The sequence below is a fragment of the Manis pentadactyla genome, chromosome 14 (genome assembly GCF_030020395.1).
Source record: "Manis pentadactyla isolate mManPen7 chromosome 14, mManPen7.hap1, whole genome shotgun sequence".
Taxonomy (NCBI): Eukaryota; Metazoa; Chordata; class Mammalia; order Pholidota; family Manidae; genus Manis; species Manis pentadactyla.
The window spans coordinates 73,353,886-73,366,675 of record NC_080032.1 but is presented as its reverse complement, the minus strand read 5'-3'; the positions used below and the strand labels follow the sequence as shown (position 1 = coordinate 73,366,675).

Below are 12,790 nucleotides of genomic sequence, written 5' to 3'. Positions count from 1 at the left end.
TAATAAATTGCAGGATCACCCTACACAAAGGAAAAACAGGGCATTGTTACCAAAGAGGGGATGTGATGCTGAGCAGATAACAATAGCTGCCATTATAATGAGATTATTAGAAGGGGTTGAAACAAAGTGGCTCCCAATCTCTCAGGTCAAAAGATAAGAATCAGAGTCAAATGCCTTTATTAGTCCTTCCTTCTGACTCCAACACGAAAATAACATTCTTGTACTCCCTCCCTGTGTGCGGACTGATTATGACTTTGACCCAATGGCTCCATTCCCTTGTCTTCCTATGTCCTTGCAGCTAAACCCCTAAATGTTCCAGTGTTCTTTTTCATGGCTGTTTTTTTTTTAGCTTAATTGGTGCCTCCCTGCTTTCCAAAATAGAATGCTAACATGCATTCACCCAGCTGGAGGGTCAGAGTGATCCCAGATCCAATATTCCCCCAAGTGTGTGGAGGATGGCTGCTATATACCCCAGCTGCTGACTAATAATGAGGAGTCAAATAGTGCCTTTCGATTCTGATTTCCTCCGAGAGGCTGTTCTACAAGCATGGGGTCAACTTAAAGGAAGAAGGTTTTTGTTTAATATTTTCTCCTTTCATTAGTGCACTTAAATTACTTTCTTGCAAACTCTGCTTGTTACCTAAATGTATTAGTACTTTTGTTACCTAATTAGCTTTCTTATCAGGATTCCAACCAAAAATAACAAGAAATGTAATAATGATAAGGTATCCTGCCCCTTCAAAACAGATTTTCTTTTGTGCTTTATCTCTTGGTACTGGCCTGGCTTGTTTAATTAAAGTATCAGAAATTATTAGACCCAAATTCTTTCTTGATCTAGTGCTCAAATTCTCCTGAAAAACTGCTCCTTCTGCCTCAGTATTTAAACCTTTATCAGCATGAGGCAGATGAGTTTCCACATGTATGCAACTGAATTCATGTATTTCAATATAATTTTAGAGAAAGAGCCTAATTTAGCCTCTAAATAATTAGACAAACAAATCAGATTTGGCTACAATGGGTTACCATGAATGTCTAAATACTCACGCCTCCTCTCCTGTGCTCCCAGGTCATCAAAATGAACAACATTAATGTGCAAAAAGCCTTAAGAAACTTTAGCACAGAGTTGCGAAATTCAAAGCCAAGATCTCACTTATTTTTTCATTAGAGGGATGTGGGTAAAAATCAAGTTCAAACCAACAATGTAAGTCGTATTCAAAGAGCATAGTCATGTCTGTTGCAGACTTTAAAATAACTGATGAGAAAGTGTCCTTAAATCACAGCATTGAGACAGAGAAAACTGTAAGACATACAGATTATTTCTCTTCATCGTACTCTATGAACAAACTTCAGGTTGGAATCTGTTTGCTTCTGGTGGAGCTGTGTGAGAGGTTCACTTTCTTCGAAGTCGTCTGCAATATGATCCCCTTTTGCACTGTCAAGCTGGGCTATCACAATTACCAAGCAGCCATTCTGAACTTGTGTTTTACTGGAACTTCACTCCTTACCCCTGTGTTTGCGGGATGGCTTGCTGATGTCTGTCTAGGAAGAAACAAACTGGTGTATATTTGTTTATTTCTACATTTTCTAGGTGAGTGTCCTCTTCTGGCTGGATTGTTTTGTAACTTCATGGAATAGATCATTGTTAGAATGTTTAGTTATATTATTCCTACCTTGCTCTTAGTATATAATGTGAAGAATGAAGAATGTTATTTCAATGTATTTCATTCTCTATATTATTTGAGAGGTGCTAGTAAACGTATGTGTGTGCTTTGATACCTATATTGTTGCACTGATTATAGTTTATAAAAATTATCTCTTTGCATGTCTGCCTTATAATGTCCTCCTTATACTCCTTATAATGCCCTCCTTTCCCTGCTTCCTACCCCGAGCTCAAATATGTGACAGATTCTGAGTGCAACATGAAGTTCATTTGCTTCCCAAGTAAGATGAAATGTGCTAAAAAGGTTTCTGTAGTTCATGTAGACTAATGGAGGAATGTTTTCATCAAAAGGTGGTCTTTTAGTTAGTCATATAGTAATTAAGATTGCATATGAAGGCATGATTTCTATTATATGAGCTATGGCTATGCTAAAAATGAATGAATTCAAACACTACACTGTGCTTCTTTACATAGAGAAAACTACATATATCTACACAAGTTTAGGAATGAAATGACTGCAGGGAATTTGGAGACATATCTGGATTGTTTGATAAGGTATTGAGAGCGAGTTGATGAATGGTCTAGAAATTTAGGCTGAGAATTCAAGTTGTTGTTCTACGTGACAAGGAGTCATGGTGAAAACATTCGGGAAATGCTTTTCTTCAATAAACAGGATGGACAACCAGAGTAAGAGGATAAATAGAGAGAGCTCTGAAAAAACCTCGAGAGGTTGGTCCAGGCAATGGAGAAGGGTCAATCCAGGAAGGAGCACGGGAAACACCGTGAACACTCTGCAACTGACGAAGGGCACAAATATGGAGGAGGAACTAAACTTAGCTCCAAGTTTCTGAGTTGAGAAACTTAGGAAGACAGTGCACTGCTCACCAAGACTGAGCACTGCATTAGTGATGCAGGTTTGGGGTGGGTGAGGGAGGTCGGGGGATGGGAAGAGGAATGAGGAAGGGATGGACATCAGGCATTCAATGCATCAAAAATTTCAGGAAGGTGACAAATTACCATTTAAAGAATCATTTAGAAGTTGGTCAAGGGGGCAGTAATACAGCGTGGAGAAGATAGTCAATGATTCTGCAACATCATTCTACCTTGGTACATAGTAACCGTACTAGAAGGGGTAATGATTTAATAATATTGGTAACTGTCGAACCACTGTGTGATATATACATTTGAAACCAACATAAGATTGTATATCAATGATACTTCAATTTTAAAAAACCAATTAGAGTGTGATATCAACTTAGAGACTTCTTTAGCACTTCAGTTCTGTGAAACAAAAAACTAAGTCACTTCATGGCAAATATTCATTCAACATTCAACAAATAGTCCTCATTGACTACTTTGTTTCAGACATTTTTCTAGGACTTGGAAATACAACAGAAAGGAAAGCAGTATTTTCTCTGCTGAAGTTGATGCAGGGAGAGAGAAAACAAACAAGCAAATGATGAAAAATAAAGCTGGATAAGGGGACAGGAATGGCTAGACAGTGACAAGGTTGCTCTTCTGTATCAGGGAATGTTTTCTGATAAAGAGACATTTAAGCAAGGGCTCCAAAGATTTACTTTTCTTAACTGGGAACTGATCAGATCAGTAGCACTTGGTAACTTTTGTTTAACATGGTTATTGCTACCAATCTAAATTCCTGTGTAAGTCATCAGATGAGGAATGAAGTTCCAATTTTGGAATTTGACAAACAAAAGACCTAAATTAACCCCATGTACATTCATTTTCTTACCAAAAATTATTTCCTTGTGTTCCCACTCATGGCTGCTATCAAATTCCAACCAGTCACTAAGTTTCAAATTTCATCAAAAATGTATCTTTTGTCTGAATTGGTACAACCTTAGCTCAAAAATGCAGCTTTCTTTTTCTTAACCCTTACTATGGCTTACTTACTGGCTTGTCAGTCATCAGTAGGACTCCAGTCCAAACGCCTTTCTACCAACATCGACTCCCAGAAAGAAGAAATGTATTTATTGGCTCTATTATTTAAAAATTAAAATCCAACTTAGTACACAAGGACCTTTACAATCTGTCCTACATTTACCTCTCTAGACTTCTGCCTCAATATGTGACCTCATGATGGATTTCTCCTTGCCTACTTCCCTACTTTTCTAATTTTACATATACTCTTTCCTATTCCTTAAATTGCCAACCTTCCTTCATATTTCCACCCTTCCAAGGAAGGATCTTATTCTTCCTTCAAGATCCATGTGATGTTTCTTGCTTACTTCTCGGTGCTCAACCACACTCTGATCATACCTACATGATTGGTTGCATTACCACATTATAATGTACCTGTCCATCTGCACGTCTGCCTTCTCTGATGGACTCCTTCGCTCCTGGAGAGAAGAGCCAGTGGACCCCCACCACCTAGCAGAGCATAGGACACATCCTGGTACTTTATACAGAGCTACCAAATACAAGTGCATCGATTATGCAGTGCACGGTTAGCACACATCAAAGAGTTGTGTGTCATAGACTTGTATTTTTATTATATCAATTTTACAGTTGATAGAAATAAAGTTTGGATGTAATGAAATCAGTGTAATATGATATTTTCTCAAAAGATGGAAGTAAAGTGCCCTTCTAACTTACACAAAGGTACCACTAAAATGCTTTGTCTTCAAATAAATAGTGGCTGCAAGAAATAGCTCCTCTGTCCATCCCCTTAGCCTGACTCACATCACACTTTCAGAGGTGAGGAGGATTGAGTGGCAGAGAGAGAGAGTAATTAATACCACATCTGGCTAACCTTGATGGCAAACAATTTCAAACTCAATAATGTAAAGGGCCCACCCACAAGGTCAATCAATCTGCTACTAAACAATTATTGAGTGCAATACCTTCTTCACATTGTGAAAGCTACTGTAAGGGAGATGGAAACATCAGACCCAATTTTTTGCCTTTAAGGAGTTTATAGTCTCATTGAGAAAACTGACCATATAAAACATTTATACCAAAAATATGAATGCTAAATTAATAAAATGGAGGCCAAAACTCACAAAGAGAAGTCATTTCTCACTAATCAAATTGACGCTCGCAAAAAATCATCATTTGACCATTTGACGCGAGGAATTTCAGAACAGGGAGAATACATGTAGGTTACTCTTAACACCAGCCAACTCCCTCCATCTCACTCAACTTCTTTTTTTTTTGAAATGTCAGAATAAGAAAATCTATGCTCTGACATGACACAGGTTTTCCAAGATGAAACAATAGAGTACACAAAGATGCTTTGCAGCATGTAAAGAGCTTAGCAAAAAATATGACATTTGAATCATAATTTCTACTAGACAAGGGAAATCTTCAAGTGGGGTCTCTGTGAGGCAGAAGAAAGAATGCTCGACCCTCACTGTCACCTGCCCTCCCCTCCTTCAGGCTGTCACTGACCTGGTGCCCCCTCCATGGCCTTCTCACCTCCGTGAGCGCAGAGAAGGCCCCCACCAGCTGCATGAGAAATGAGAAGAATTAGAAGGGCATCAAGAGGAAAAAGAGAAGTAGAAAAGTAGAGGAGAGGCTATGCTCTTTAACTACGATAATGCCCTCCTTAAGATGTTTTATTTAACAGGCTTCTGAGATGGCCAGGATCATAACTTTCCCATTACTCTATTGACTAAATAAACATAAACACTTGTGAACAGTGATTTTTTTTTCCTCTGGGGGGTGGGATTACAGGGATCTTCACTTTCTTATATGATGTATTTCTGAATGGTTTTAATGTTGTTAAAATGGACATGATTTGCATTCTGAGAGAAAAGAGAATTCAAGTTTGAGAAGGAAAAATACAAGATTCTAGATTAGCTAAAACACACTTAAAAGAATCATGCTATCTCCAGAACTGCAATGGCTAATAAAGACTTCTATACAACAATCACAAAATGATGCTCCTTTCAGAGGAAGACCCTTATTTGTGCTGTGACTTGGTGATTCAATTTGTCTATGCCATATTTATTTATTTTTCTCTATCTACAGGCACTGCTCTGTTATCTGTGGTTGCTTTTCCCTTGGGAGAGTTCTGTATAGGCTCTCACCACATGATTAACAACATACCAAAAAAGGAACAGAACAGGCTGTTCTACGTAGCACTGTTGACCATCTGCCTTGGCATAGGAGGGACGAGAGCCATCGTTTGCCCGGTGGGTGCTTACAGCCTTCGGGAGCATGGATCACAGACACGAATGTCCTTTTTTAACTGGTAGGTAGCGCTGGCTGGGAGAAAATCAAGGTTTATGACATTTCTCGTGCTTTGGGGATTTCTCATTGTTTGCACTCTGGTTCCGTGTTGATGGTCGCAGTTCAGTCTTTGGCACTGGTTGGGCTGGGTAGGTGACAATGCGACGATGCCTGGACAATTACCATCCTGCAGTTGTGGGAGCATGTGAGTCAAGTACAGACCAACACAGCTTACCAGCACCTTCTCAAAGCTCACTGATACATTTACTCTCCAGGTCAACAAGTATGAAGTGGCTGTTATACTGAATAGAATGAGGTTTTGGAGCTACCAGGCCTGGGTGGAAGTCTCAACTCTACTTAACACAAGCTGCCTGACCTTGGTCAAGTCTTTTATCCTCTGGCAATTGTGGTTTAATCATTTCTGAAGGGTGTACTAATACTTCTTCTGGGGTTTTATCAGAGGTAAAAAGTATATATTTGCTGACAAAGAATCTGGCACAGAATAGGTGATCGACAAGCAATAGCTATTACTATTAGTTATGTCTACATTTCAATAGACTAATTTGGCCAGTTTATAAATTCACAGGCCAGAGCAGAGAGAACATGAAAAGGATGGAAAAGGTATTTTACAACTTGTTAAATATCAACCAGCACCTGTTTCATATCCACCTGACCCCCAACTCCTAAAAGAGTTTGTGATCCATGAAAATAAAATCACTTTTCTGTGAATCTGTCTCTTCCAATAAGTTTTTTTACAGTTCAATGTGTTTTTAAGGAATCAATTTTTATAATCAAATACAAATTCATAAAAATTAAGATTTTGATCTTAAGGTAGAGCACTTCAGCCTTTAAAAGAGAATTTTGTTGTTGTTATTCATCAGGGGATGTCAGATTTGCGATACATTCTTTTGTTCCCTCTTTTCTGTGAAGTGAGTTGCTAATATTTTTCTACAATAGTCTGTCTTTCCATCAATGTTAGCAATGGATAAAAGCAATGCACAGAGTCAGACAAAATGTTTAAAGAAAATTCAGATTAAAAGCATTAAATGAAAAACTTTAGAATAAGTATTATTTAGGATATTAGCTATCCAAGCAGTTTCTTTGACCCTCTCATCCTTTCCTTTGTTTCTTCCTCCCTTCCTTTCTTTTTTTTTTCTTTATTCCTCTCTCTCTCTCTCTCTCTCTCTCTCTCTAATTATATGAATATTACAAAGCACTTAGGCCTATTTTGGATTAAGTCCAAACGTCAGAAAATAATGCAATTTTACCAAAGGTGGAAGGGACCCTTTACTTCCTTATAACAAATTCTGCCTCCTTGACCTGCCCAAAGGAGAAAGAAAAATCCTTCTTTTTTATTCTATTTGGAGGTTTTAATCCTTAATTAGCAACATCATTTTGATTAAATTAGACTCCGGAGGATTAAGACTGGAGAGCAATCAGTTGTTCTGAAAGACAGCTCTGGAGAATTCATTGTACTGTGATCTCAGACATTCAGAGTTGGGTTTAATCAAAGTGACATTTCTCAGTGTTGATTACAAAGGAGACATTATATGAATGAAATATTTCCTTTGGGAAATGGAGGGGACTCCCAGTGGATTTGTTCTTTAGGACTCTGGAAAGGGGATGGAGTCAGAGGTGAAAATGAGTTTCTGCAGCTGTGAGGAGCCAGGCCAAATTTAGGATGAACACATTTCCATGAGGCTTCTTCTTTATTTATTTATTTGTTTGTTTGTTTGTTTATTTATTTATTTAGTGATCATTAATCTACAATTACACGAAGAACATTATTTCTACTAGGGTCCCCCCATCATCAAGTCCCCCCGACACACTCCCCATTATAGTCACTGTCTATCAGCGTAGTAAGATGCTTTAGAATCACTACTTGTCTTCTCTGTGTTGTACAGCCCTCCCCGTGCCCCCCCCAACATTATACATGCTAATCGTAATGCCCCCTTTCTTTTTCCCTGCCATAATCCCTCCCTTCCCACCCATCCTCCCCAGTCCCTTTCCCTTTGGTACCTGTTAGTCCATTCGTGGGTTCTGTGGTTCTGCTGCTGTTTTGTTCCTTCAGTTTTTCTTTGTTCTTATACTCCACATATGAGTGAAATCATTTGGTACTTGTCTTTCTCCGCCTGGCTCATTTCACTGAACATAATATCCTCTAGCTCCATCCATGCTGTTGCAAATGGTAGGATTTATTTTCTTCTTATGGCTGAATAGTATTCCATTGTGTATATGTACCACCTCTTCTTTATCCATTCATCTACTGACGGACACTTAGGTTGCTTCCATGTCTTGGCTATACAAGGTTGTGGAGAAAGGGGAACCCTCCCACACTGCTGGTGGGAATGTAAATTAGTTCAACCATTGTGGAAAGCAGTATGGAGGTTCCTCAAAAAGCTCAAAATAGAAATACCATTTGACCCAGGAATTCCACCTCTAGGAATTTACCCTAAGAATGCAGCAGCCCAGTTTGAAAAAGACAGATGCACCCCTATGTTTATTGCAGCACTGTTTACAATGGCTTCTTCTTATTTCCTAATTTCATTAACATCTCGAATAAAAAGGATCATGGAGTATTTTTAAAACCAAAAGTCAAAGCGCCTAGAAATGTGTGTGAAGAATCAGGGTGTCATTCTTTAATGTGATAACGGACTGCCGGGATGGAAGTTCCTTGAAGGCTGAATCTGCTAGTTTCAGGTTGTTTTGTTTTGTTGTTAAGTTTAAACACCAAACTACAGGAAAACTTTTATGAGCACTTGTTGCAGTTTATAGAAATGAATGTTGACTTTATTCCTGTACATATTGCTGGGATTGGTGGCAAGATGGACCGAGACCCTGATGGGCAGACGGACAGCTGGCAGGGTCCTGGCTCAGTCACTTAGCAGTTTTATGGTCTTTGGGAAGTTTCTTACTCTTCCAGGGTCCCAGGTCCCTCACCCACAAAAGGGTAATACCTTGGAAGGCTGCTGCATAGCTTATACATAAAGTATCTTAGCATATTATAGGTATCCCAATCAGGATGGCTATTACTATTATTATTAAATGATGAATAAATCATCAGCTAAAACCATTGTCTAAATTCTGGGAAAGTGGGAACCCATTTAGGAGGAGGCCAACTTTAAAACGGGCAGCCCATTAACTCTAAGTCTATTCTTCCATGTCAAAAATGCCCCTAGAAATTACAAGCCTGGTTAATACAATGCATTTCAGTAGGGTGTTTAAAAAACAGTGCACCACTCATATCTGTAAGCACTTGAAGGCTGTATCCAGTTCTATTTTCAGCACAGATGTCAGATGCTCATAGTTATGGGACCTTTAATGAGCTGTGTCATTGCATCTATACCACCTAAAGCTTCCTAGTGATCATGTGAAATAGTATAGACTGAGTCTCAGGCATTTAAAGCACCACTTCGAGTAAAGCTGCCAAACACAGGTGAGAAAACCACTTTCAGCCAACATTACCATCTGGCACTGGATCTTCCTCAACTATGTACTTCACTGAAAGAATAAAACTAAACTCCCCAAAATCGAAAGGCATAATTATCTGCCAACATCCTTGTGCCATTATCTAGATCAAAACCTGGCTATTTCAGCATTTTCCAAAATCTGAGGTGCACAATTCAGAGTTGCCACACTGGAGATCATCTCGGTAAATACACCTGTGCAGAATCTTTTCTGGAAGCAAAAAGAAAGGTGGATAATGAAATTTGTTCATGACCATAATCTTAACATTCTATCACAATTAACCTCAATTCTTGCTACCACATTTCTCCACCTACTTCACCTGATAATTTGCATGCTGTCTACATATCACAGTCTTGCTGCTAACCAGTTGAATTACACACGATTTAATGGCCCAAATGGAAAACTGGTTAAGTTCTTGAAAAAGTCTAGAGACTGACTTATTCCATCCCAGGAATTTTGAATATCCAGTACTCAAACTGACTCTACATAATATTTGCCTCATACTAAAGTGTTCTGATTTTAATACTCACTCAAGTTTAATACCTTTTGTCTTAGGGAAACACGATAGGAAAAAATTTATTATTCCACAGGATTTTTTTCAGGAGCTGTTTTAATGTTCACTTGAGTGTTGTTCAAAAGCAGTAATTCTCAATCCTAGATGGATATGAAAGCCCACGAGGATGCTCAAAATATATTCATATCTGGTCCTTGCCATCAGAGGCTCTGATTATATTAGTTTGAAGTGGGAACCTAAGACAGGATTTTTTTTTTATCTGCCTACATAGTCAGGTTTGAGAAGCCTTGCTCTCAAGCAGTGTTGCCTAATTTGAAGAATCATCTGGAGGCTTTATTTAAAAATGTTTCCCAGCTCCCCCAAGCCCCCAAGTTCCAATCCACCCATCCCTACCACACCCCTTATTAGAATTTCCTGAGAGCATAGCTGGAGAGTGAAACACTTTCATCAAGTACTTCAGTATTTTGAGAACAATTCCAGAGACATAAGGAAAGGGGATTCCAAATGTTTTCTAGAGATAACTTTGAAAAGAAAAGGAATGAAGTGTTTTTGAGTGCACATACTGTATGCCAGGCTACTTCAGAAATTTGTGATGATTCATAGCCGTGTTTTACCACACTTAGAATTTGACCTGATTGAGAAATTCTACTTAATCCTTGGGAAGAGAAACAAATAAGAATCTGCATAAGTCTTCAATGGTAAAAATCATAATTTGTAAGGTATATTTTAGCCAACAAAATCGAAGAAGTTCAAGGAACAATCTTACTAATACTCATTAATACTCAAAATATCCTCTTACGGTGCATATGGAGGAATAGCCCGCAAATAGCTTTTAAAAGAACAAAGAAACCTTCCAAAATTCTATTTGCATGGGTTCTGGCCCAGTTTAACAAATGCTACCCACTCATATGGTTCAGTGCAGAATAAAATATTCTCACCCGCTCACAATATTAACAGTGGGCCCCTCCTTCTTTACCTTTGCCAAATTTGTAAGCTTTCAAGAAAGAACATTCAAAATTCCTCCCCAGTTTATAACTGTGAAAGCCAAAGAATATTGAGTTGGGGGGAGGCGAATTCCTTACATTTCTTACTAAGGCCTCCTGCTTTTTTAAAGTCCCTGCTCGGTCATTTTTAAACTTGGTAAAGTGAATGAATAGAGACTTAACTTTTATTAGTAAATATTCAGTGGTTCAAAGATCTTAAAGTCAAGAAATAAGAAAAGGCTATACATAACTTAAAATTAGGATGTTGGCAAGAGAAAGAATCAAAGAGAGAAAGGCAAGGAGAGCAAGAGAGTAAAGCATTCTCCCCAATTTCTTCATTAAAAATCTACCTTTTACTTTAATCTTGCTGCCTATTCACTAAAATCAATGATCTCCCTTTATTAAACTGCCTTTTCTTTAACAACATTTAAAAAAATATTTATGCATAAAAAGCGGCAGCTGCAAAATTTCCTTTAGCTTCTTCTTTCTCCAGATACGTGGCTACCATGGCAGGCTGTGAGGTACTCCAATGGGCCAATGGTTGTGCTAAAAGAAGTAATGATTGACAGCTATCCACCAGGAAATCAGCACCCAAGTGTTTCACTGACTCTTCTAAACAATTCAGTTTTATCCCATCGAAGAGCCACAAATCCCCCAGTGAATTATCTCAATATGGTTCAATGCAGAATAAAATATTCTCACTGAGCACTTTCAATTGTCCACTCCTGGAATGAAGACCTAAAATTTGCCACCCCTCTTCGATACCTTCTCAGGCTGGGAAAAAGTATTTTAAGCCACTTCTACATTCACTTAAAATAAATCTGAAGGTGGTCAAAATTGGTCAGCCTAAGAAATGACAGAAGATTTGAATGACTTTAAAAGTTATTACTAAATAAAAAGGATGAAGGTTTAAAATAAATAATCTTGAAAGGATTACTGCGTTTTGCAACAACAAAGGTTTTCTTTCTCCTTATTTGTATTCAGTACCACAGAACCACAAAGACAAAAAAAATTATCACATATATGCTCCCTTTATTTGCAGTTCCCAGTCTGTATTTAAAGGTAGACTAAAGAAACATATTTTTACTACTGTTTTCAATTTTCCTTAATCACTGGTATTTGTTCTGCTTTAATGCTTTGCTCTCTGACTTTCTGTGTGAGAGGTGCTTTATATATTCAATTTGCTAGTGAGCTATGAGATGAAAGGAGTCTTAATGGTGAGTTTGAAGACTGTGGATTTTTTATTTCTTTTATTTTTTTACAGTTGATACATATATAATTTCACCCTTAATTATCTATGGCTTGTCCTGTCCATGGATCAATAAAGATATATATAAAACATGCCTGTGCTAGGTAATCCTTTCAGAAAATTACACAATCAAATAGGTTAGGTGGCATTTGTTAAAACACATTTAGTACTTTATGTGAAATCTCTTTCCTATACATAGATATTCAGCACTATAATTCTTTGGTTTCTAACTACCATTCACAAGATTTAAGTCTTGAAATAATTATAATTTTGCTTGACCCTCTTTAGAGCAATTCAGTTTATATCACTATGTGGTGTACAGAAGAGTCATGTAGTGTCTTCTTGGATTTTCTCAGCAATACTTAATATTAAAAGAAAGGGTTTCCTAAAGATTGGAAGAAAGTAATACTGCTTACAGCTCCAGCCTCTGTCAGTTGTTAGTCACTATTCAAGTATGCAGCCTGCAACAGTATAAAAGCATGACCTGGGGCTGAGTCTAGGGACTCTATCCAGTTGTCCTAGAAAATTCTAACGTGCTGCCATTGTGACAAGTTCCTATTGATGGATTACAGTAAATCAGTTTCCTCAGCGTGACCATGTTTGATCTTTGATTTTGTTTTTTTTATTATTTTTGATTTGATCACTTTCCTAGGTCAATCATTGAAAGTATTTTTTTAAGTTGTCTGTTTGATTGACTGTTTTTTTTATGAGGTGCCAAGTTATTC

General features: G+C 37.9%; 1 protein-coding gene across 1 annotated transcript in view; it reads left to right on the top strand.

The window, feature by feature from the left end:
* The first annotated feature begins 1,227 nt into the window (after window positions 1–1,227).
* The window catches only part of SLC15A5 (solute carrier family 15 member 5), a 72,288-nt gene continuing 60,725 nt past the window's right edge, over window positions 1,228–12,790 (top strand). The window contains exons 1-2 of the mRNA XM_036906921.2: window positions 1,228–1,588; window positions 5,651–5,873. Of these exons, the coding sequence (XP_036762816.2) occupies window positions 1,228–1,588; window positions 5,651–5,873 (584 nt within the window). The remainder of the gene's footprint in view (window positions 1,589–5,650; window positions 5,874–12,790) is intronic.